Here is a 22,829-nt window from a genome sequence, read left to right as displayed (position 1 = left end):
AGAGCCCAGGACGACGGAGCCACGGCCTCTGACCCCCGAGAGCCTGCAGGCCCCTGTTGTGGACACACAGCCGCTCGCTAACACTCCCAGAGACCTGCCCATGACTGAGTTGGCGCCCAGCTCCGAGGACATCTCCTCCTCATTTGACAGACAAGGACGCTGAGGCTCAGAGAGTGCAAGCGACTTGCCCAAAGTCACACAGCTAGTCGGCCTGCTTATTGGGTCCACGGCAACACAGCCGGGCTGGGGTGGGGTTGGGGCGGCGGTCAAACCCCCAAAGCCGGAGGAGGGTGAAAGAAGGGAGCACTAAGGAGAGTTTGGCTTCTTCCCCTGAATGATGTCATCGGCTGAGACCAAAAGGGAGAAAAAGGCCCACTTCCTCACTCCAAGTTCCCCTCATTAATTCCAATCTAATTTGCTCACGACACTCCTCGGCAAACAGCAGCCTCCCTCTAAGAAGCCCGGCCATCCCGCCCTGCAACCGCGTCCCCACCGGCCGGCAGACCCGGAAGCCGCGTGGCCGACTGAGGCAGGCATCGCGCTGTCCTGTGTGCCAGGTAAGGGGTGGCGGCCAGAGGTAGTTACAATCAGATCTGGTGGTAATTATAATAGACCCCGACTAGAAACCAAGTTCAGTTAAATATGCCCATAGGGGTGCTGAGTGCCAACGCCGGGGAAGGGCCTCGCAAGGGGCCGGCGACCTCCCACCAGGGACGCTCATCCTCCGACCTTCCGGTGGGCAAAGGAGCGTCAGTGCTGAGGGGCTGGGGGCTCAGGCGGAGGGGGGCATGTGGGGACAGGACCGGCCTGGCGTCCGGGTGTCCGGCCTCCACGAGGAGCATTTTCCCGACATGCCCCTAAGGTTGGGGTCTCTCCTCCCACATGGCCACCCACGTGGGCCCTCCGGGAACACCAGCTCTAAGTGGCTCGGACCCCGAGGCATGGAAACTTCTGGATCATTAAAGAAACTGTACGCTGCTTAGGCGGCATGGGATATTTGCGGCTAGAATCGCTACTGAACAGAATGGGATTAAAGGCCTCACGCAGGCGTCCCCTGGCTGACAGAAACTGAGGGGGGTGCCCCCCACCCCCAGGACTTCCCCTTTCTTTTATCTCTGGCAACTTCTACAGACTCCGGGCTGTGCCACTTTCTGCCAGCCAGGACCTAACTACCCAACACTCCCCTGCCTCCAGACCCAGGCCCCACTCCCCGCACGGTCTCTTCCTGGGGCCACCAGATCAGTGAGGAGCCCCCTCAAACACCTGTGATGGCTCCCACTGCCCACAGCCAACCTCGGAAGCTTCAGCGTGGCTCAGAGCCCCTTCCTATGGCCCTTGCCCTGCCACCACACTGGACTGGCCCGCCTCCCACCACGCGACGGGAGGCTAGTGCAACCTAGAAGCAGTGGTTTTAGTCTTGCTTAATTCAAATTAATTCAAATTTAAATAGCCCCTGTGGCTATCGGCTTCAGTGCATTCATCTGGGAGTCCCTGCAGGCCCCGCTATGTAGGGCAGCCTGGGGGGCCGGGACCCAAAGCCTTTGTGGTGTCAAAGGAATGTGGCCACAGGCTATTTCAGTGGCTTACGTTAATTTAGTTGAAAAACAAGATGTATTTTTACTGCGTTCGTGTGTTTTTCAGTGCTGATGTGGGTATGCTGCTCTATCAGCCGGAATGTGGGAGTAGCTGGGGGAACGCCGCTTCCTGCCCATGGTAGCAGCGTAAGGAAGATTCTAGGTGACTCACCGTCTCGACGGTGCTGCTGGCCTGCTGCATTTGTGCCGTGTTCGCATCTGCATGCGACCCTGACCATGACCTTCCACCCCTGCAGAGCCGGCTCCTTCCTGCTGCCCTGGGTCTGCCTCTTCCTCCAGGCGCCATTTCCTTGCTGGGAGCCTCCTGTCCCGGCAGGGCATTTCCGGCGCAAGGCAGACGGCTGGGCCCTCCGGTACCTTCCTCTGCTGGTCTGAGGAGTCCGTCCGGGAGGCCGCTGGCGGGAGCGCTGAGGCCGTGGGCTCAGTCAGCAACGCGGGCAAAGCCCTGGAGCCGGCCTGCTCCGGCGGAGCTCAGTTACAGTTCTCAAGCTTTCCTTTCCCGTCTTCGCATCTGTCAGACGGGAAAGGCAGGAGCCAGTGTGGGGGCCGTGCGGGCTCAGAGGCTGAGGAGCGTCGTGTGGGGACTGAGGGTGCCCAGGAGGGGAAGGCGGAGCTGCCCACTGAGCTGGTCCCAGCTCGGCCCGGCCCGGGCCTGTGTGTGCCGCGGCCTGGGCCTGTGTGTGCCGCTCACCTGCAGAGCGTTTTCGCCCTAGGCCGTGCGTAACAGACCAGGAGACCAATGCAGGCTGCTCAGCTCCGAGTTCTGGGCTCTTTAAAACAGGACAGGTGTGCACAGGGAGGGAACACGCTGCCCACTCATCGATGGTGAGTCCATTAATTTGTGCAAATTCCGCTCGTGCTTCAAACCTCACCTAAACCTTCCTGAAACCTGCCCTTGCCGACGCCCCGGCATGACCCGGCCCTGCTCGCCTCTGCCTGCCTGCATCTCCTGTCCCCGCTTCCGTCCCCAGTTCAACCCCCGTCCCCGCTGGGAGCTCCCCAAAGGCAGGTCTGTGCCTGGGGTGGGCCAGATTGGGGCTACATCCTTAAATGCCAGTGGCATAAGTGCGCCGAGGGGCCGAGGTGAGCAGGGTAAATGGGGGACAGGTGGGCCACATCCCACCAAAGGGAGCAGCCGCTACACAATGGTTGCCAAGCAGGCAAACGGGCCTCAGGTTGGCAGGTCTTCACCAGAGAAGCCAGAAATCAGAATTTTTTTTTTTTATACAAAAGCCTCCACAATCTTAAATGTTGGCAACAAATGTAAAAGACTCTATAGATGCTCTGAGAGCTAACCGGGCCTGCCAGTTGCCAGCTGCTACTTGTGAATCCGGGTTCAGCCATTGCAACGGTCTCTCCCCTCTGGCGGACCTCACGCTGCCGGGCATGGAGCATGCGTTCCACCCGTCTTGTCGGAGCGACACGCGTCAGGGAAGCAGTCCCAGCCCTCCTGCCGGTGGCCCACAGCCCCTCCTCCACACCCTGCAAGATGAGGTGGGTGCGGTCAGAAGAAGCCGTCCCCTCTGGGCAAGAGATTCAATTAAGGCCTGGTTCGCAGGAGTGCTAAAAACTTCCCTCCGGAGAACCATTTTCTGCTATGGATTTTTAAGACCAGCGGCTGGAGAATCACTCTCCCTTTTTTCACTTTTGGTGCTGTGTCTCCAGTCAATAAACAAGTGGGAAATAAAGGATTTGCAAGAAAATAGAATGCACGCAAAAGGTAAACTGTGGGCTGAAAAGCCCCTAAGAGCCTGGCACAGACTTGGAAACGTTCCCAAGCTGGACGCCATCTTCCTCTCCGAGCCTGGCTCGCGGCGCCTCCGAAAGGCGATCTTTAGACCTGATTTCCCTCGGCTGCACTTCATTGGTGTAGAGACTGAACAGGTTGTTGCATTACAGTAATAACATCAACATGTCACCTACCTTCACCTTAATTATTTTTCTGTCTTGGCAATGGAACCTGTTTAATAAGATTTATAGGTGGTGGGAGCTGGAATGAGCCCATGTGCGGCTCAGATGGTCGGCCAAGCCCATTCCCCCTCACTGGGCGTCACCGATACAAAAACATGAACTGAAAGCGCTACAGCACTTAAGTAATAATAATGTCAGCATTTCACCTGTCTCCCCCTTAATTATTTTTCTCCCTCACTCTTGCCACCTGAGCCTGTTTAGACACGATCGCCGCACAGATAAAAACCAAGGGCCCTCATTGTCTTAGGCAGATAAGCTGCTGTCCTTTCTGTGGTTCGGCAGGAAGAGGGAGCTTTGCTGGCAGAAAGGAGTTCCCTCAGATGCTCCTCGGGGGCTGTACGAGCCCGTGGATCCTGGTGGACCGAAGGCAGTGGGGAAGGCAGGCAGGCGCTGTGCAGGCGGACGTGGGCACTGAGTGGGTGCCCGGCCTGCGAGACAGGTGGCACCGGGTGCTGGAAGCAGAGGAACGACCGTCTCTGTGCACCTGCTCTCTCCCCAGGGCGCTCCCGGGCAGGGGTGAATGGGGTTCCACAGGTTTAGGGGGAGGGGTTCTGATTACGTGTTCCACGAGGCAAGCCCCTCGTCTGGTGTGAAAAGCAGCCGGGTAGTCCTGGCTTCACGCTTCGCAGCTAGTTACGTCGTGGGCACGGGGAAGTCGCCCACCTCTTCTGAGCCATCGTTTCCTGCAAAGAGGTGGGCTGCAGCGGACTGAACGTCCGTCTCCGCCACCCCGCACATTCGCACGTTGGAACCCCGACCCGCAAGGTGGTATTTTGACGTGGGGCCTTTGGGAGGTAATTAGGGTTAGGTTAGGTCATAAGGTGGGCGCCCTTCTGATGGAATTAGCAGCCTTATTAAAAGAGGAAGAGACAGGAGATGCCTCTCCCTCCCTCTCCCTCCCTCTCTCTGTGCCGAGGAAAGGCCGCACGAGGACAGAGGCGGGAAGTGGGCTCGCTCCAGAACCCAGCCATGCTGGCGCCCTGATCTCAGACTTCCAGCCTCTAGAACCGTGAGCAATCAATGTGTGCTGTTTATGCCGCCCAGTCTGTGCTGTGTGGTACAGCAGCCTAAGCTAAGAGATTGTTCTAGATCAGTCACTCTTAAACGCTGGGGAGGCTTACTGACACCTTTGAGGACGGGAAACCTCTCCCCAGAAATGCTCACATACTTTCGGAATTTTGCATCCGACTTTGTAGGGATGAAAGGCCCATGCCAAAACCTTGGCCTCATCCTGCCTCCTCCCTTTCTCTCATACCAGCTGTCGGCTACCTCCACTGCTACTGTCCTCATCTCTCATCCGTATTACTGTGGGAGCCTCTTAATAGGTCACCTCCCCTTGTCCTCTTACATCTGCTCTCTGCCTAGCAGCCAAGGTGACTCTTTTAAAATATAAGCCAGAGTCCGTCCGTCCTCTGTTTAGAACCTTTCGATGACTCTGCTTTTTCACTTGAAGTAGTTTTAGCTCCAAGAGCCACAGCTAACTCCTTCACTTCTGTAAGTCTTTGTTTAAAAGTCACCTTCTATAGGGAAAATCCGAATTGACCTATATCAAGTAAAGAAATTGAATGAATAATACAAAATCTTCCCATGAAGAAACCCTAGGCCCAGATGGCTTCGCTGGCGAATTCTAGCATGAATACCAATCCTTCACAAAATCTTCCAGAAAATACAGGAGGAAGGAACACTTCGCAGCTCATTCTACAAAACCAGTTGATACTAAAGCCAGACCAAAACATCACAGGAAAAGAGAACTACAGACTAGGGTCCATCATGAATACAGATGAAAATCCCTCAAAAAAATATTGGCAAACTGAATCTAGCCACATATGAAAAAGATTCAACACCACGACCAAATGAGATTTTCACCCCAGGATTCAAGGTTGGTTTGACATCTGAAAATCAATTAATGTAATATTACCATATTAATAGAATAAAGAACGAAAGGTACATTATTATCTCAATAGATGCAGAAAAAGTATGCCATGAAATCCAACACCATTCATAGTAAAAACTTTCAACAAAGTTGGAACAGATGGTAACGTCCTCACCTGACATGGGGTGTCTATGAGAAACCTTCAGCTGACATCCTATATGGTGAGAGCTGGAGGTTTCCCCCTAAGGTTGGGAAGAAAGCCAGCACGTCTGCTCTCACCACCTCTGTTCAGCATTGTACTGGAAGTTCTAGCCAGTGCAATAAAGAAAAAAAGGCATAAGATTGGGACATAGGAAGTAAAACTATGTTTATTCACAGACAAAATGATCCTGTATATAGAAAATCTTAAAGAATTCACAAAAAACTATTAGATCTAAAAAAAATGAGTTCAGCAAGGTTACAGGATCCAAGATCCATATATAAAATATATATGTTAGCAATGAACAATCTGAAAATGAAATTAAGAAAACAATTCACATTAGCATCAAAAAAGACAAAATACTTAGGAAGAAATTTAACAAAAGAAGTACAAGATGTATACTGAAGACTACAAAACTCTGCCGAGAAAAATTAAAGGTCTAAACAAAATGGAGAGGCATTCCAAGTTCATGGATAGGAGACTTATTGTTAGGATGGCAATTCTCCTCAAATTAATCTATAGCTTTCACATAATTCCTATCAAAATTCCAGCAACGACTTTTGCAGAAATTGACAAGCGGATCCTACGATTTATGTGGAAATGCAAGGGACCCAAAGTAGTTGGCACTATTCTGAAAAAGAACGAAGTTGGAGGACTCACCTTTCCTGATGTTAAAATGCACTGTAAAGCTACCGTAATGAAGACGTCATGGTTCTGGCATAAGAACAGACACACAGATCGATGTATCGTAATTGAGAATCCTTACATTTTTGGTCAGTTGATTTTTGGAAAAGGTGCAAAGAGAATTCAGTGGGGAAAAGAACAGCCTTTTTCAACAGATGATGGTGGGAATAACTGTATGCAAAAATGATGAATTTAGGCCCTTACCTCACAAATTACATAGCATTAACTTAAAATGAATCATAGACTGAAACTGTAAAACTTCTAGGAGAAAATATAGGAGTAAACCTTTGTGACTTTGGTTAGGCAGAGTTCTTAGAAATAACATCAAAAGCATAATCTATAAAAGAAAAAAATTAAATTCAACTTGATTAAATTTAAAAGCTTTTGTGCTTCATAAGACACCATAAAGAAAATGAAAAGACAAGCCACAAACTGAGAGCAAATATTTGCAAATTGTGTATCCGATAAAGGTCTCGTATCCAGAATATATAAAGAACTCTTACAACGCAACAAGGCAAATGATCCAATCAAAAACGGGTAAAAGACTTGAATAGATGTTTCACCCAAGAAGATATATGAATGGATACTTACCACATCAAAAGATGCTCGACGTCATTATTCATTAGGGGAATGCAGATTGAAACCATAATGGAATACCACTGCAAACCTGCTAGAATGGCGTAACAGAAAAGACAAACAATAACAGGTGTTGACAAGGATGCAGAGAAACCGCAATGCTCAGACACCGCTGGGGGGATGGGGTACAATGACACGGCCACTCGGGAAACGGTTTGGTGGTTTCTTAAAGAATTAAGCATAAACTTTCCACATGACCTAGCTATCCCGCTGCTAGGAATCTACTCACGAAAAATGAAGACATATACCCACACACGCACTTGTTTGTGAATGTTCCTAGAACATCATTCATAATAGACTCAGAATGGGAACAATCCAGCTGCCTGTAGAATGTGGCATATCCATGGAACGAATACCGTTCAGCAAGAAGAAGAAATGAACTATGGAATCATGCTGCAACGTAGATGAGTCTCCAAAACGTCATGCTAAGCGGGGAGCCAGGCACCAAAGGCCGCATAGTCTGCGATTCAGTTTGTACGATACGCAGATCGGCGGCTGCCTGAGGTCGGGTGGGAGCCGGGTTCACAAGGGAAGGTTTTAGGGTTATGGAAATGTTCTAATACCGGATCGTGGTGATTGCATAACTCTATGAATTTACTAAAAGCCACTGAGCCGTACACTTAAAATGGGTGAATTTAATGATATGTAAATTTTACCACAATAAGCTGTTAAAAAATAAAAGGAAAGAAAGAGGCCGCCTTCTCCCTGAGGTCTACCCTGACTGCTCAACCCCACCTTCCCCCAGGAAACGCAGCCCCTCATACTCTGCTCTCCTTTTTTGGATTGCATTTATCACCTTCTAATACACTGTGAAATTTTCTTGTTATGTTTACTGTCCAGCTCCCTCTGCTAGAATAGAAGTTTCCTGAAGGCAGGAGTTTCGGTCCGTTTTGGTCGTTGACGCAGATTCCCAGTGCTTGGCACGTGAAGGGTGCTAAGTACATGTTCAAATGGAACGAAAGAAAACGCTCAATTGGAGGGTTCTGTGAGCTCTAAGATTCTCTAATCAAGGTTAGGTTTGGGGGGTCTTTCCAGGGGTTTCTTGTGGTCCTCGGTAGAACTGTTGCCCAGGCCACATTGGTCTTTGGGGCTGGGCCTGGTGGCGAGACAGGGAGGTCCCAGGGAACCGTGCGCAGGGCTCAGCGTTGTCTGCAGGAGTTCGGGACCAGCTCTCCCTTGGCCATGCGCGTGCAGCCTCTACGTAGCTCCTTCCTTGTTGACCTCAGTCGACCCATCTGTAAAAAGATTTCTCTCGAGCATCCTGGTGACTGCGTCTACCTCTGCGTGCAGTGGAGGGAAGTTAGCAGAGGGTGGAGGGAGCGGCGTGCCCCGCGTGGGCGGCACCAGTCCTTCCGCTGGCGCGGCTGTGTGGCCGTCAGCCTTCTCTGCCCTTTCTTGCCTCCACCACCAAAACCGCCAGGTGATGTCTCAGCTGCTAACACCGCGTCTGACGTATTTTCATGTGGAAACCTCTTCCCTTATGTAAACATTTACAAACACCTTGACTGACTTGTGACAGGGTGACGCTGTTTTGGAAGCCAGCCTTCCAGGGTTGTGGGGCTCAGCTCTTTGCTTTTACGAGACGGAGGCAGCTGCGTGGGTTTCCGGGTGCGTAGGAAACCTCCTCCCCACGGACAGAAGAACTCAGGCCCAGAGCGATGGGGAGAGAAGGAAGGCAGTCCCCAGCTGCAAGACTCCACGGCACGGGAAACAGGCGCTGCAGGTCTGGGGCTCCCGAGCCTGTGGGGAAGGGTTCGCAGAAGCCCCGGGCTCCTGTCCAGGCCGTCTGCCCGACTCTGCGGGCCCGGGACGGGGCAGGGCTCAGGCGGGGCTCCTTGAGTTCCGAGGGCCGGAAGGAGGCCCGTGCGGTGCTCTGCGATCTCAAGCGGGGAGCCAGGCAGCAGTAAGTGCAAGCGGAGTTAGGAAGAGAGGTGGGACATGACTTAGCAGGAAGCGCAGAACCCCTCCAGATTCTCTCTTCACCTTCCCTGCTGTGACTCTCTGTGTCAGCGTCCTCGTCCTGCAAGGGGACGCAGCCGGCCTGGCGGCGGGGCTCGGCGGGTGAGTGAAGGCAGGTGTGTGGACGCCCCCGTGCAGTGCTCGGCACCGAGCAGCCGTCGCTGGCGTTGCCGTTCTCTTCCCTGTTCAGAACCAACCCAAGTGCTGCCATCTCTGCGCACGGAAGATGTGACCGGCCCTGCCCAGGGGGCACGTCCAGGGCCCAGCTGCCTGGGATTGGGGACCGTCAGGACCCCTGAAGGGGGTTTGAAGCCGTGTCTGTCCATGTCCTTGTCCGTGCCCCATCCAACTGGTGAGAACATGTGTGACAGTCAGTCTCCCGAGCATGGGCGTCACGGCTCCGGTGAAGCCCTAGCTATTGTTCCGATGTCGCGCCGTGTCTCCCGCCATTCCTGGCATGTGCCTTTTGCTCCTGGTGGGGACTCTCACTCACTCCAAAGCCCCGTTCTGATCGGATGATCCTCACCGTGCTCCCTGGCCCAGGTGGACGCCCAGGTGTGGAATGCCGCCCCTCCTGCACACGAACCCACGTCTCTGTGGCCTCCCAAGCCTGCCTTCCGGTGGCTTCCTCCAGGGCGGGGCTGTGTTGAACTCCCATCGCCTGACCGCTCCACTCTCTCCAGACTCGGCGACGTTCAGTCTGGCTGGTGCGTGGGTCATGAAGTTGACATCAGAAAGGACGTATCGGGGTCTCCTCACTCTTTTTCCTGCCGTGATGCTCATGTTCACGTACGCGACATCCGTGGCACACCCAGATCTCGCGGGCGGGTTTGCAGTGGGGCTGGGTTTTAAATCACAGCCGATGGCTTCTGCCTGTCTGTCACTCCTCCCCTTTGGCAATTCTGCTGCCACGGAGGCACCGGGACGTCTCAACACTCCAATTTAGAGCTTTTGACCTGGGTGCATATTTCACCCGGGCTGGAATTCTCTCTGCAGAGCCCACGGCCCCACACTGCGGGACGTCTGCAAGGAAGGGAGCGCGCCGAGGCGGTCTGGCTCTCTTCCCTCTGCCCCCTCCGCTCGCCTGGGCCAGCCACTACCTCTCGCTCAGCTCCAGGACTGGGGGAGTTGCTGCCACCATCTCACCTCTGGGGGTGAATTGATTTTTTTTCTGTAGAAACAGGCATGTGGGAAAACTCAGCTCCTGCTTGAATGTGCCCAGAGACAGGGAGCTCACGACTTCGCTACTTACTGAATCACTACCTGGCTGTTAGTTTTCATTGCTGAGATAAGGAGCTTCCTTCTTGGCTCTGGTTCTGCCGTCCGGGCTCCGCAGAATAAATCTACTGCTCTTCCCCAGGCGTTCGGGAGGGACCCCATTCGCCCGAGTCTTCTCTTGAGCAAGCGGCCCCTGCCCATTCCTTTCTCGTGTGCGCGGTATGTGTCCGCAGGGCCTTTCCGGCTGCCATGTCCCTGTCAGAGTTCAGGGACTTGGCACTGTCTGACCTGGCACCACCCGTGCTGGGCCTCGGTCGGGTCTGGGCCACAGGGGTGTGGACTCCTCGGCTGTTGCTCCTCCTCACCTGCCCCCAAGGCCTGAGCTACACCATGACGGTTCTCCTGGTGCCTCCAGGGCCAGCGCACACGGGGAGCCCAAATGGCTGAGGCTGGGGGTAGAGGGACCCGCAGGGGCCAGTGGCTGGGCCACGGGGGTCTGTGGTGCAGGGAATGGGGGTGTGTGTGTGTGTGTGTGTGTGTGCGTGTGTGTGTGCGTGCGCGTGCGCGTGTGTTGGAGCAGAACAGAGCTGGTGGTTGTGTCTTCCATTTCTAGAGCCTATAGGGATGTCACCTGGTGTGGCACGATGAGGAGGGTGGTTCCAAGTGCCACACAAAGGGTGGGTCACCGGTCCCCACATGCTTCTCTGGCTGGACCTACAACACAGGCCCCATCACAGCACCGAAATAACAAAGCCACAGCTGTTCCCGTGGCCGAGGCAGCAGCAGCTGTTTCCTCTGCAGAAAACTGGCCACAGTCGAGAGACAGTCCTGGTGCTGGCCGGTGGGCGCGGCATCCTCCGCCTCGGCGGTGTCCGGTCCTGTCCCGAGGCAGCGGGGCCTCGCCTGGGCTCCGGCCCCTGTCCTCTCTCCCAGGACTCTCCCTCTCCCATTTTGGCCTCTGAGTCTGCCTTGGGTTGCATGACTTTGTCTCTAAGCTCCCTCCTAAAAGGACTCCCCTCCCTTCTGCGTGGGCTGCGGGGGAAGGCTCCATTTAGTGGCATTTTCCTTTCTCATTTCATGCTGTAATGGAGATTCACTGCCAGTTTTAAATCCGTAATTTGCCGTGAAACCCTCGTCTTGGGCCTGGGCTGAGGTCAGAGTGGAGAGAAGTAGTGAGCTATTTCTGGCCCTTTGAGGGCTCCCTGTGCAGCTCCAGCCTCTCCGGGCTTGGCCCAGGGTGGGCCTCACACAGCGTCCTGGGGCTGATGCTCACGGTGGGGCCGGCTGGCCGCCCGTCTCCTGGTGGGCTGGGGCTCTTGCCTCGTTTTGTTCATCACTGGGGGACTTGGGAGAGAGGCAGACCCCACGCTGAGGATACCATGCTTCGAGTGCTCCATCCTCTCCCGGCCTCATAAGAGCTGAGAGTCAACACTCCGGCCAGGTCGCCAAGAATCTGTCCAGTTCCCAGCGGGGACGGATTCCCCTGAGAGAATGTTTCTGTGTCTATCATGGAGACACCGATGATTTGGCCACGCTCTGAGTTGTGTGTGTACATCCATGTATACCCGTCCCCGAGGCTGCCTCTGTGTCTCTGTGTGTGCACGAATATGACCGACGCATACACAGGGAACCTTGTAAATGGCCAGGGGCCAGCGGGGCTTCCTGACCAAGGACCCCAGTAGGGCACTGGACAGAGGTGGGCTCTCGTCTGTGCTTCTGCAGGCCTGCAGGGGTGTTGGAAGAGACACCCAGGCCAGAGGAACAGCCCGTGACGGGTGCAGTGGGTGGGAAGTTCCTGCAGGCAGCTGCCCCTGCGTGTTGGAGAGAGCGGCCTGGATTTCAGTTGCAGCCTGGAGCCGCTGGTCCCATGCTCAACGGCAGGCACCAGAGGATCGAGGTCCTGCCCTGCACATCTCCACGGTGTAAGCTCGAGCTCTCCCTGCTCAGCATCTCCCAGGGTCACGCTTGGCTAAAGCAGCTCTCAGGAGCGAGGGCAGAGGGACTTGGGGAACAACACCCATCGTGCCTGGCTCCCAAACTACGCGCAAGTGAGGGAGAGTCACGGTCAAACTGTGGCGTGCGTTTACACTTCTGTCTCCTCAGCGTCTGATTTCACCAGGAAGAGAGCGGCTCCTGAGACATGCTCCCAGGTGCTGCCTGAACGCGGTGGCCGGTGACAGCACTGGGGCAGGAACGCAGCAGGGGCCCTTTGTCTTGCCTGGGTCTGAAGCATTGCCGATGGCCTGGGTCTGGTGGCCACACACCTCAGGGCTGCGTGGGGCTGCCCCGGAGAGCCGGGCGTTTGCTGATGGAGCAGGGCCCCGGGGAGTGGGCCGGAGCAGGCGGCTGGGCATTCTGTGTGCAGCAGGCCCCGAGTGGGCTCCTGGGACCCTGCCCGGTCCCCTTGTCCTGGTGTTGAAAGCGGGGACGGGCTGGCCCGGTGTGCTCGTCCGGGATGCTGCTGCGGCTTCAAGTGGCGCGTGAGCACTCGGACAGGCCGCGTCAGGCTTCCAAGCCACTCCAGCAAGGCCGTCTCACGAGAAAGGTTATTGGCCCCATCTGTCCCAATCGCCCTTGGTGGCACTGGTGCGTGGGGGTGGGGGTCCCTGGCATCAGGTCTTCCCCTTCCTGGAGAGGGCCCTGCCCGCCCCTGCCCCCCCGGTTCGGGCGGGGAGGGGGGTTGCGGCTTTTGCTTCGTTCCTTGTTGCCCCCCCCGGCCCGGTTTTGGGGTTTTGGCCCTTTTTTTTTTTCCCTCACCTCATTTCCCACCACGAGGTGACCCCAGGCTCGGGAGGGGGCCTCCTGACATCCCAGCGGGGCTGAGATGCACACGGGCGACGGGGTGGGGAGAGGAAGCCAGAGCGGCCATTCCGTTCCGGGCAGGGCAGGGAGGCAGCAGGGGAACGTGGGGTGCGGCAGGAGGGAGGGCCCAGAGTGACCCAGCTCCAGAACCAGCCACCTCAACCGCGGCCACAGACTTGTGGGAGACCCTCTGTCTCAGGCGGCCCCATCGGCAGCTGCTCTGGGCAGCTACTCGGGGCGGCACACGGTGTTGAACCCAGAGTGTGAGCCCCCCGCCCTCAGGGTGTTGCACCGTAATTTAGGGAAGAAAGACTATTTGTCAGCTTACGGCAGCCTCAATGGCCCCAAGCTACGCTCACGTATCACCTGCCTGAGCAGGTGAGCACCGAGTTCAGCTGGGAGGGCAAGCAGTGTGCAGTGGCTAAGGGAGAAGGAGGAGGGGAAGCTGCTTCTGGCCCAGGCGCCACTGGGGTGGTCCCGGCCACTGGGAAGGGAGTGGGGAGCTGGAGGCGCGGCGTGTTGGTGGGGGCGAGATGCGCACCAGCCCCGACGCGGCTGGTGTGGAACTGCAGGAGATAAGGACGTTTTTGTTTGTCTTTCCCATCTCTGCCTATTTGGGGGTGACTGCAGGGTAATGAGGGTGGCAGGAGACAGGGACACGGCACGACTGAGACGCGGCACCTAAGACCAGGCCAGCGCCCAGGTAGAACATGTCTAATCGGCAGATAAGGAGATGGATTCTGCTTGTCTTCCCAGGCACGCTGCCGGGCCGGGCCTGCAGGAATCCGGCCTTTCTGCCGTGCCTGCTGCAAGGAGAAGCTTCTCCAGGACACAAAGTCTGACTCCCTGGGAAGCAAGGGGCCCTCGCTGGTGGCTCTGAACACTGCAGTAATGGCAACGATAAAAACAGCTGTAATACTAACAGCCAATGCTTACACACTTTGCCGCATAGCAGGCACCATTCTGAGACGCGCTTTACATATATTGTTTCATTAAATCTTCTCTATAAGCCTGTGAAGGCAGGTATGATTATTTTCCCCATTTTGCACAGGAAGAAATAGGTACAGAGTAGTTACATAACTTGCCCGGGTCGCGCCACTACTGAGGCAGCACCGCCAGGTTTCAAGTGCAGATGTTCTGGCTTCTAGAGTCTGAGCTTTTAACCGCAGAACCAAGTTACCTCTAAACACAACACAACACAACTCTGGTGTGCATCTGGGGCTTGCCAGGCAGGGTCTCCGTTGTGAGGGTCCATGTGCACTGCCCCTAATTTGCCCCTAAGCCTTGTTGCCTCAGTTAACCGTGACAGGTATTTACTGAGCACCTAGGCTGTGCTAGGCGTGGTGGTGCAAGATCTTCCTGAGACCTTGGGCGGGGGAACCTTGGGTGGGGGGAACCTTGGGCGGGGGAACCTTGGGTGGGGGAACAGACATGAAAACAGTTACTCTCAATATGATGTGCTCAGTGCTGTGATCAAGGCAAAAGGAGCACAGAGGGGGACAGTCAGGCCACGTGGGCTTCAGGAAGGCTTCCCGGAGGAGGTGATGTTTAAGGAGGAGGTGATGTTTAAGGTGAATCCCGACAGATGAGCCCAAGTTGGCCAGGGGAAGAAAGGTGGGAAGGGCATTCCCGGCAGAAACGGTGTGAGCGAGGGCCCAGAGGCCTGGGGAGCGGAGGAGCTGCAGGCTGGTTGTTAGCGCTCCAGCAGGTGGGTGGTGGGTCTGGCCTCCGAAGGCCCAGGGTGCCCTGGCGGGAGCATGGGCCTCGTTCTGCTTTCGCCCCTGGAGAACTGCTCAGGCCGTCCCCTCTGACCTGCCTTTGTACCGTGACTGTGGGTGGCTTTCTCACAGCCAGTTTCTGGAAGAACGGTTTAGAAGCCAGCGCCCTCGGGCTGTTTCCGCTCTGCCTTCCCTCGCTGCCAGACCCCAAGTTAGTCCCTGCTCCTCTCTGGACCCTGCTCCCTGGGGGATTTGGGGATTGGGAATTAGCGGGGGCTGCCAGCGTGGTGGACCCAGGAGACCCTGCGGCTCCCCCGGCAGAGCTGTGGCCAAGGGAAGGCATGGTTTTGAAAACGAACACGTTATGGACATGTAACAGATTGGACCTTATCTGTTTGCCCCTCTCAGCATCCAGGGCTTGACATCGTTTGAAAAGATGCCCCCTTTATTTGAATTGACTTAGTCTCCCTCTTAAATAATTCATGTTGGTTTAGGGAGCCTTATTTCTAACGAGAGCCACAAGACAGCAGAGTTAATATTAGAACGAGCCAGGAAGAAGAGGGAAGTGGGGAGGGAGGCTGGGAAAATGCCCTTTTCAATAATTAATCCGACACTCAGCACCCCTCCCCCCACTCTGGTCTTCCCATCCTGCTCCGCTTTCCCTCCCATGGCGTCTGTCACCAACTAACGTCCCACTGACGACGCAGCTCACGTGTTCAGTCTGTGTGTCACCCGTCAGCTGTCTCGCTCGCTGCCAGAATGCGAGTTCCAGCAAGGCAGGGTGGTTTTCTCTTTTGTTTACTGATGAATCCCAAGTGTCTGGATCGGTGCTTGGCATGTAGCAGGTGTTCGGTAAATACTTGTTGATCAAATCTTTGTCACTCATTTCCTCCTTGCTCCGGGTCCCCCGACTCCTTGCTTCCCAAGTTTCCCGGAAAGGTCAAGTGCAATGCCAGCCTTATAGCTCTGACCTTGGAATAACCTGGATATTCTTTGACCCTGGCATTCCTGCAGGTGGGAAAAGGAGCAGTCTGCATGCTTGCGCACGTGTGTACAGCGCTGAAGTGCGTGGCCCTGTATTGTCTCCAGAGCGTGTGTGTGTGTGTGTTTGAGGTTCACAATGACCCTATGAGACGGATATTTTCATAACCCCCGTTTGATAGATGAAGAACCAGAAACTCTTCATTCATTCGTCAGCAAAAGCCCAATATTGCTGAATACCTGCTCTGTGCTAAGCACTGGTTATGGAGAGTGGAGCCAAAGAGAACCAGGTGCAGCCCTAAGGACCTTGCCCAAGGCCACACAGCCCGCCAGGTGCAGGAGGGTGTCCGACCTCCCGGCCCAGCGCTCCCCCTACCACGGCGCAGCTCTGCGCCGCTCACGGGGCCTGCGATGTGCGCCGGGCCGAGGCTCTGCGAGGGCCGGGACCCGTGAACACCAGACGCAGAGGCCAGTTGCAGGGAGGACTCGGGGTGGGGTCCACAGGCACGTGCAGGACCCCAGGCTGGGCAGGACCTCGGGAAGCGCCGTCTCCCAGCCTCGAAGGGGGGCGCCGTCTGAAGCACCCGCATCACCTCCCTCCGCGCCTCAGTGGGCACACGGCTCGGTTCCTGCGGGGATGGCCGATCCCCTAAAACGGCTGACGGTGGCAGTCGTGTCCTCCTCGGAGCCGGGCAGCTCTGGCGACCCTCACATTTACCGCCACCTCCCCTTCAGGGAAGAGGAAACCGGGATCCAGAAGGCCGAGAACCGTGCGTGTGGCCTCGGGTGTGCGGCCCTTTCTGGCACCACGATCCCTGAGATGTTCTGCAGGCGCAGGAGGACGCGCGTCTTGACCTGGGCTGAGGCCTTCCTGGACCTCGCAGCCGGCCGGGCCACAGAGGGAACGCGGCCGGCGCTGACCCTGACGGGACCCCGGTCTTCGCCTCTCTCAGCGTCGCACACCGACCCCTCCCCCTTTCCCTGCTCACTTCCTAGCTCCCTCCTCTGTCTCCCCGGCAGCGAGTGCTCAGCTCCAAGTTGCTCCTTCCTGATTGCATCTGAGAGCTGGAAACGCAACGCTAATTAACGTGTCTGTGACTCTAGGCTTGGCTGCCAGGCCGAGCCCCGCGCCCTCCCTGGAGCCCGGCGGGCTCTGCGAGCTGGCCCTCTGGCTTCTCCGAGCCGCCGCCGGCAGATGCGTGTTTTCACGATGCACATCTGTTGGCTATATAATCTCTCGTATTTGCCCTCCTCACTTGGTGCTTTGATGGAAGGCCCGGGAGGCCTCGCTCTGTTCCAGCCCAAGTGTTTGCTTTGCAATGTTGCCGGAATACCGTCTGATTCTGCTCTCACGTCTTCTGCAGGTTCTAATCAGGCTCTTACTTTATTTAATTAAAAATCTATCTCAGGCAAATACAGGCTAAATTAGGAAGCTCTCTCATTCCTGGAACACAGGGAAGGCAGCCCCGCGTGGGGAACTGGCTGGGACATTTTCCTGGGCTGAGATGTCACGGCAAAGCAGATGGGGTCTTGGTTGGGAAGGTGGCTGGGCCAGGGCACAGAGACGCCGCTCCTCCCTCTGCGGGAGCAGCCGATCTGTCCACCACCGTGCACAGCCCACGGCTCCCTTTCCAGATGGCCGGGTCGGCTTCCGCACTGGGGCCTTCTTCCAGGGCAGCAGGTGGGGCCCTGCACCCAGAGAAGCTCGGCCTGCTGGGGCCCTCCAGGGCCCGCTGTGGGGCTGGTGGGGAGGACAGTGGGCAGAGTGGGGAAGCTCTGCCTTGCCTGCGGTCAGCCTGCTCAGGATGAGGGTTTCCGTGGACACTGCCCGAAAGGCTGCCGGCCAAGACGCCTGCTCAGCTGCCTCTCTGGCTCTCAGGGGCTCCACGGAGGGGGCCCTGCCGAGGTCCTCGAAACTCCTCCTTGCCCCTTTCGGCTGTTCTCCAGGCTTGAGTAAAACATCCCCCAGGTAATCCAGCTCTGTGCCCAGAGGGCAGGGCCACGGCACCCACACGCCTTTGGGATGTGACCCAGACAAAATCGAGTCTGTGCAGGTCGGATCTGAGCACTGCTCCGAGAAGCCCGGCTTGCACCAGCGAAAAGTGAGATTCTGCTGGTGTTTGGGAGCAAGAGACCGGGCCGAGAGCATTGGTTTGGAGTCGATTTTGAATGTTAATGAAGCTGTGTAACCTTTCGTAAGTGCTTCTGCCTTTCCGAGACTCAGTTTTCTTATCTATAAAAGGTTTGGGATAATGTGGGCTTCAATACTTCGGACTTCGTTACCTAACCGAGACGGCGGAGAGGAAAGGAAGCGTAAGTGGTCGGCTGGGGAGGTGAAACCCTGTAGGGACAAATGTGTCTGGTGCCACGTCGAGCCAGAGGAGTGGACGAGGCCGGGTTCCTCTTGTTCCGGCATCTCCGGCCCCTCTTCTGAGAATGGGGGCCGAACCGTCTCTGAGGGTGAGACCCTAATACTTTGCTTAGCAAACGGTTTCTGGCATCTTGCAATCCTCAAAATCAGAAAAAATGTATTAGGCCCTAAATCCTCCTCTTCTCCCTCAACCCCCACACCAAACCGTGGGCTGGTTCCTGCTGTAGCCGCCACCTTGGCTGCCGTTCCCGTGACGTCCCTGTTACTCCTCTGAAGGCCACGTCCCGCCAAGTCATCCCAGCGTACGTGCCCCGCCCGACGGGGCTCATTTTCTCATTGCTTTCATCACAGGCCGGAGGAGACTCAGGTTGAAGGAGGTTTCTGAGACCGGCCCCAGGGTCCTCCCCCGGCCTCCAGGAGCCGAGCAGAGCTTGCTAAGTGGCCCTCCGGGCCGTCTGCTGCCGCACTTGGAAGCAAGGGCCTGGTGCATCTGGCCATGTGGGTCTGCAGATGACCCGACACACTCCGGAGTATTCCGCCTCTGAGCAGCCGCGCCCGTCTACCCGGCAAGCGCGCGCTCCAGCTGCTGACCCTGCTGTCCAGCCTTCACAACAGCTGCTGAGGGGCGGCCCGCACTTCCCGCGACCCGCACCCGTGCCTGGCAGACTCCTGCATGAGGGGCTGTGAGCTGCGGCCAGGAGCCCTTTGCGTCTCCTGAGCCTCAGTCTCCATCTGGGGTCACACTCCCTGTCCCGGAGTAGCGTCAGAACGGCCGAGGCTGTGTGCGTGCAAGAGCTCTGAGAGCTGCCGTAAACCGCGTCGCAAACGCGAGCGCTTATTGCCTGTGTGCAAGGCCTGGTTCCCGGCGGCCCTGGTCCTCAGCAGCACCTGCTGGAGGAGGGAGACCGCCAGGCTGAACTCTGCCAGAACCAGGCAGTGCCAGAGGTCGCCGAGCCCATTCCCCTGCCTTCAGGCAGGGTGTTCCAGGGTCAGCGGGCTCCCGGGAAGGCAAGATGAAGACAGACCAAGGGGGAAGGTAGGGCGCGGAACAAGGACCTGAAATGAACTTTCCCAGGAGTGACCTGAGAGCTGGGACTCCCAGGGGGCAGCAAGGGGCGGGGACGGCACCAGGGTCACTGGTGGGCCCCGTGGAAACTGGGACCACAGAGAATCCAGCTCCAGGCTGCCGCTACCGGGGAGGTGGACAGACAGGCTTGTCAGTACTCCAGGGAGGTCAGCTCGGAAGCAGGGGCCCCACGGACCGCGCCACACTCTCCCCTGCCTAACGGTACACGCGGGGTGTGCTTTCCCATCGGGTAAATAAGCACCAGGAGCCCTAGTTGGCTTCCTAAGGTGCAGACACAGCCGAGCAGGACATATGCGTGGCCAGTTGGCCTTTGGCCTTCTGATTTCCCAGGGCAGGAGCCTTTGCTTGCCCCTTTGGATGGGGGATGGTATGCACACCATGGGAGGAGGAGTAGCTGGAGCCCTGTGGGATGAGGTCTAGCCGGGAGTCCCCCCCAGTCTGGCTGGAAGGACCCTGCAGGAGCTGAGCCCTTGGCGCCCCAACGCGCAGCCGGCAATCTTACCCAGGACCGTGAGGCGTGCGGGGCGGGAGCGGATGGCAGCCTGGATGGCCTGGCACTCGTACACGGCGTCGTCCTGCAGCTCTGCACGCAGGATCTTCAGGTGGTGCTCCCCTGACAGGTGGTTCCCGACCACCAGGTACTGCGGGTAACCTGTGGAGACAGCGGGCAGCTCAGGGCTGGGCAGGGGTGCAGGAGACACTCCCGACAGACAGGAACAGCAGGGGGGGACCCGGGAAGGGGGCCTCTGGACGCTGGCCCAGCAGGCGATTCTCGGCCCGATCTCAGTGCAGGGAGAACAAAGCAAGAGCTTTCCCAGGGCACTGGGCAGTGCATGTGTGCAAGGGTTTTGTTGGTTTTACGTCTAGGAAAATTGGAGGAGCCACTACTGGGAGAGAGAGAGACGAAAATGCTGAGTGTGGACAGACAGGGCCGGGTTCCCCTCTGGAAAGCGGGTGCTCTGCTCTGCGCACAGCCGAGTGGACGTGCGCCGTGACAAGCAGGCACGCGCGGGCGGGAGACACACACACGCAGACCAACACAGCCGCGGGCGGAGGAGCACAGACACAGAGAGAAGACAGAGCAAGAGAAGGAAGGAAGAAAAAAGGGAAATACTCGGAAAATGATCAAGAGTGACTTGGGAGAAGCTTTGTGTCGGAATGGGCGGGCAGCGGAAATCTGAGCCCACCCTCCAGGGTCGAGTGACCTGCGGTCACTTTGAGCCCTGGGGCCTTGTCTCGTCATCCCTGCTGCCCACTCCCAACCCCGGGGCCTGACTAAGCACTTAGGGGGCGCTCAGGACACTTAGGAATTCGGGGCCCCTTATACCGCTGGCAATGAATGACAGATAAATAAAAGTGTGAGGATGACAAGTCATCGATCAGCTTCCCTGCTGCTGTGCGGGGCTGAACATAAACCCCAGCTCAAGGCGTGCTGGCCGGGCGGGCAGAGCTTCCCCCCATCGGACCCACCGTCGATCCGTCCCCTCGCTGGGCCTGCCCCCCTCCCCCCGCTACCGTACAGTGCGGATTTACAATGGGACCCCCGCACCCCTGTGCTGGGCGCCCCCCTCCTCAGAGCCCACGCTCTGCCCCCCACTCCGGCAGGGCCCTGCCAGGATGGCGGGAGAGCTCGTGTGCCATGGGAGGACGGGGTTGGACACACCTGGCCTTTTAAAGCGAAGATGAGGGCTTGAGCGAGTGCGAGAGAAACGGGAACGAAGACAGAGAGATACGTAAGCGTTCTCCTCGGATATCTCAAAGGCTCTTAGTGTGAGTTAGCCGTGTTCGTGGAGCTCCCGCAGATGGCACTACACCGACCAGCAGAATCAACATGGGGAAGTGCTTCAGAATATTCGTAACTGTCTGGGGTGTTCGACGAGGATCTGGGCCGCCAGAAGTAGTAGCGAGGTCCCGTCACAGGCTGTATTTGAGCCGGGCTTGGACGATCACCCCTCGGGGCTGGGGCGGAGGTGATTTCTACACTGAAATATTGGACTAGAAGAGCTCAAAGGCCCCTCCCACCTCCACTAGCTAAGGGTCTCGCGGGGTGGGCGGGCCTCCCGGGGGTGGGCTGCAGCCCTCTGCCAGCCTTCCTGGCGTGCTCTGTGGGCGCTTCCTGTGCAGCTGAGCCCTCCGGGCTTGTGTCCTCACAGCTACCACTGTCCTCGCTGTGCGATCGAATGGCCCTGCCTGCTCAGCTGTGCTGGCCTGGCCAGAGATGCTCACAGGGCCGTCAGCCGTCCGCCCGAGAGCCCTGCCCCTCCTCCTGCCCACCCCTCCTGCCCTCTGCTGGGCTCCGGGAAGGAGCCCAGGAAAGCTCAGCTGGCGCCCCCAGGGCCGGGCAGGGGCTGGGAGCGGGTTCTAGTCCAGTCCTTTCTGTGCTGCTGCCGCTGCCCCAGCGTAGCTGGCTGCAGACCCCAGCCCCTCCAGCCCGGCCTCCGGATCCCCACATCCTGTGATTAGTCCCTGGTCCCCTGCAGGCATCTTGGCTGGAGCTTGTGTTTTTGTTGTCTTGCAAGCTATCAGCAGCAGGACTTCGCGCTAGTGAGCTGCTGAAAACATCAGTGATGGGTTTGTTTGTATTTGCCTAATTAGACGGGGAGCTGTGATGCTATCCCAAGGACTGGCAGCATCTTTCGAAAACATAGACGCAGAAGCACAGATTCTGAGGAAGTTCTAGCTCTTTCCACAGTATCATTACTCTCTCCTGGTACTGCCAAAGGAGGCAAAAGTATTTAGAGTCCGGGTTCTGCAATCAAGTTGCCTGGGTTCCAATGCCAGCTCTATCACTTCCTAGCTCTGTTGTCTCGGGTGAGTTACTTCGACTTCCTTGTGCCTCGGTTTCCTTATTGGTAAAAGGGGGACAATACCATTGCCTCGTAAGGTGATGGTGAAGATTAAATAGAATAGCCTCCGTGAAGTGCTAGCACACAGTAAGTAGTCTATAAATGCTAACTGAAATTAAAACAAGAGTGAATAAGGTAAGGTAGCCAAAGAAGTCTTCACCTTTCTAAGGGAGAGCAGGCAGGGTTTTGGGCCCATTGGGGTTAAGACTCAGAGCCTCATGCATTGGGATTGGTTATATAATTGAGTCAACTTCTTTCTCAACTGTGACTTTGTTTACCTGTCAAAGAAAGGGGAAAATCCTTCTTCTCCCCCTCCAGGCCATTGTAGATTTATGAGATAATGTCTGAGAAGTACTTGAGATTTTCGGAAGAAAAATGTTCTATCAACACGAGGGAGTGTTTTTATAAATCATTTCCCTTGACTGCTTTTCCTGGCCTTGGTGACCAGAAAGACACTGAGGTCTTCAGCGAGGGTACCATTCCCGGCAGACTCGGTGGGGCTGCGCGGTTGAAACGGGAGAGGACAGGGACACAGCCGGCTGAAGTCCCACTGCTCTGGGCCCGGTTCCCTGTTGGAAAACGTCTGCGGTATTCAGTTCTCTGCAAATACTTGCCGTACGGAGCTGAGTTCTGTGATGTCGACTTTCTCACCAGGCACGCGAGCAGTATTTATTGAGCACGCAAGCATCTACCATTATTGCCATGACGCTATTTTTGGGACAAGTGATCAAACATAGGGCATAAACTACTTTTTTATCAGGAGCTGTGTTCATTGGCTCTGCACGGAGAGGGTCAACCGAGTCAGGCTGGACAGGAAACAGACCCTAGCTCACGAGAGGCCTCCGTCCTTCAGTGCTGAGCAGGCCCCAATCCTGGATTCCAGGAGCCA

General features: G+C 56.6%; 1 protein-coding gene across 2 annotated transcripts in view; it reads right to left on the bottom strand.

The window, feature by feature from the left end:
- KIRREL3 (kin of IRRE like 3 (Drosophila)) overlaps window positions 1-22,829 on the bottom strand; it is a 108,541-nt gene that overhangs the window by 62,093 nt on the left and 23,619 nt on the right. For both annotated transcript variants that reach the window (XM_012663622.1, XM_012663621.1), the window contains exon 3: window positions 19,597-19,746. In XM_012663622.1, the coding sequence (XP_012519076.1) occupies window positions 19,597-19,746 (150 nt within the window). The remainder of the gene's footprint in view (window positions 1-19,596; window positions 19,747-22,829) is intronic.

This window comes from Propithecus coquereli, unplaced genomic scaffold (assembly GCF_000956105.1).
Source record: "Propithecus coquereli isolate 6110/MARCELLA unplaced genomic scaffold, Pcoq_1.0 Scaffold815, whole genome shotgun sequence".
NCBI classification, from domain to species: domain Eukaryota; kingdom Metazoa; phylum Chordata; class Mammalia; order Primates; family Indriidae; genus Propithecus; species Propithecus coquereli.
Note: the sequence above shows the minus strand (reverse complement) of the source record. Positions and strands in the feature narration are given on the sequence as shown.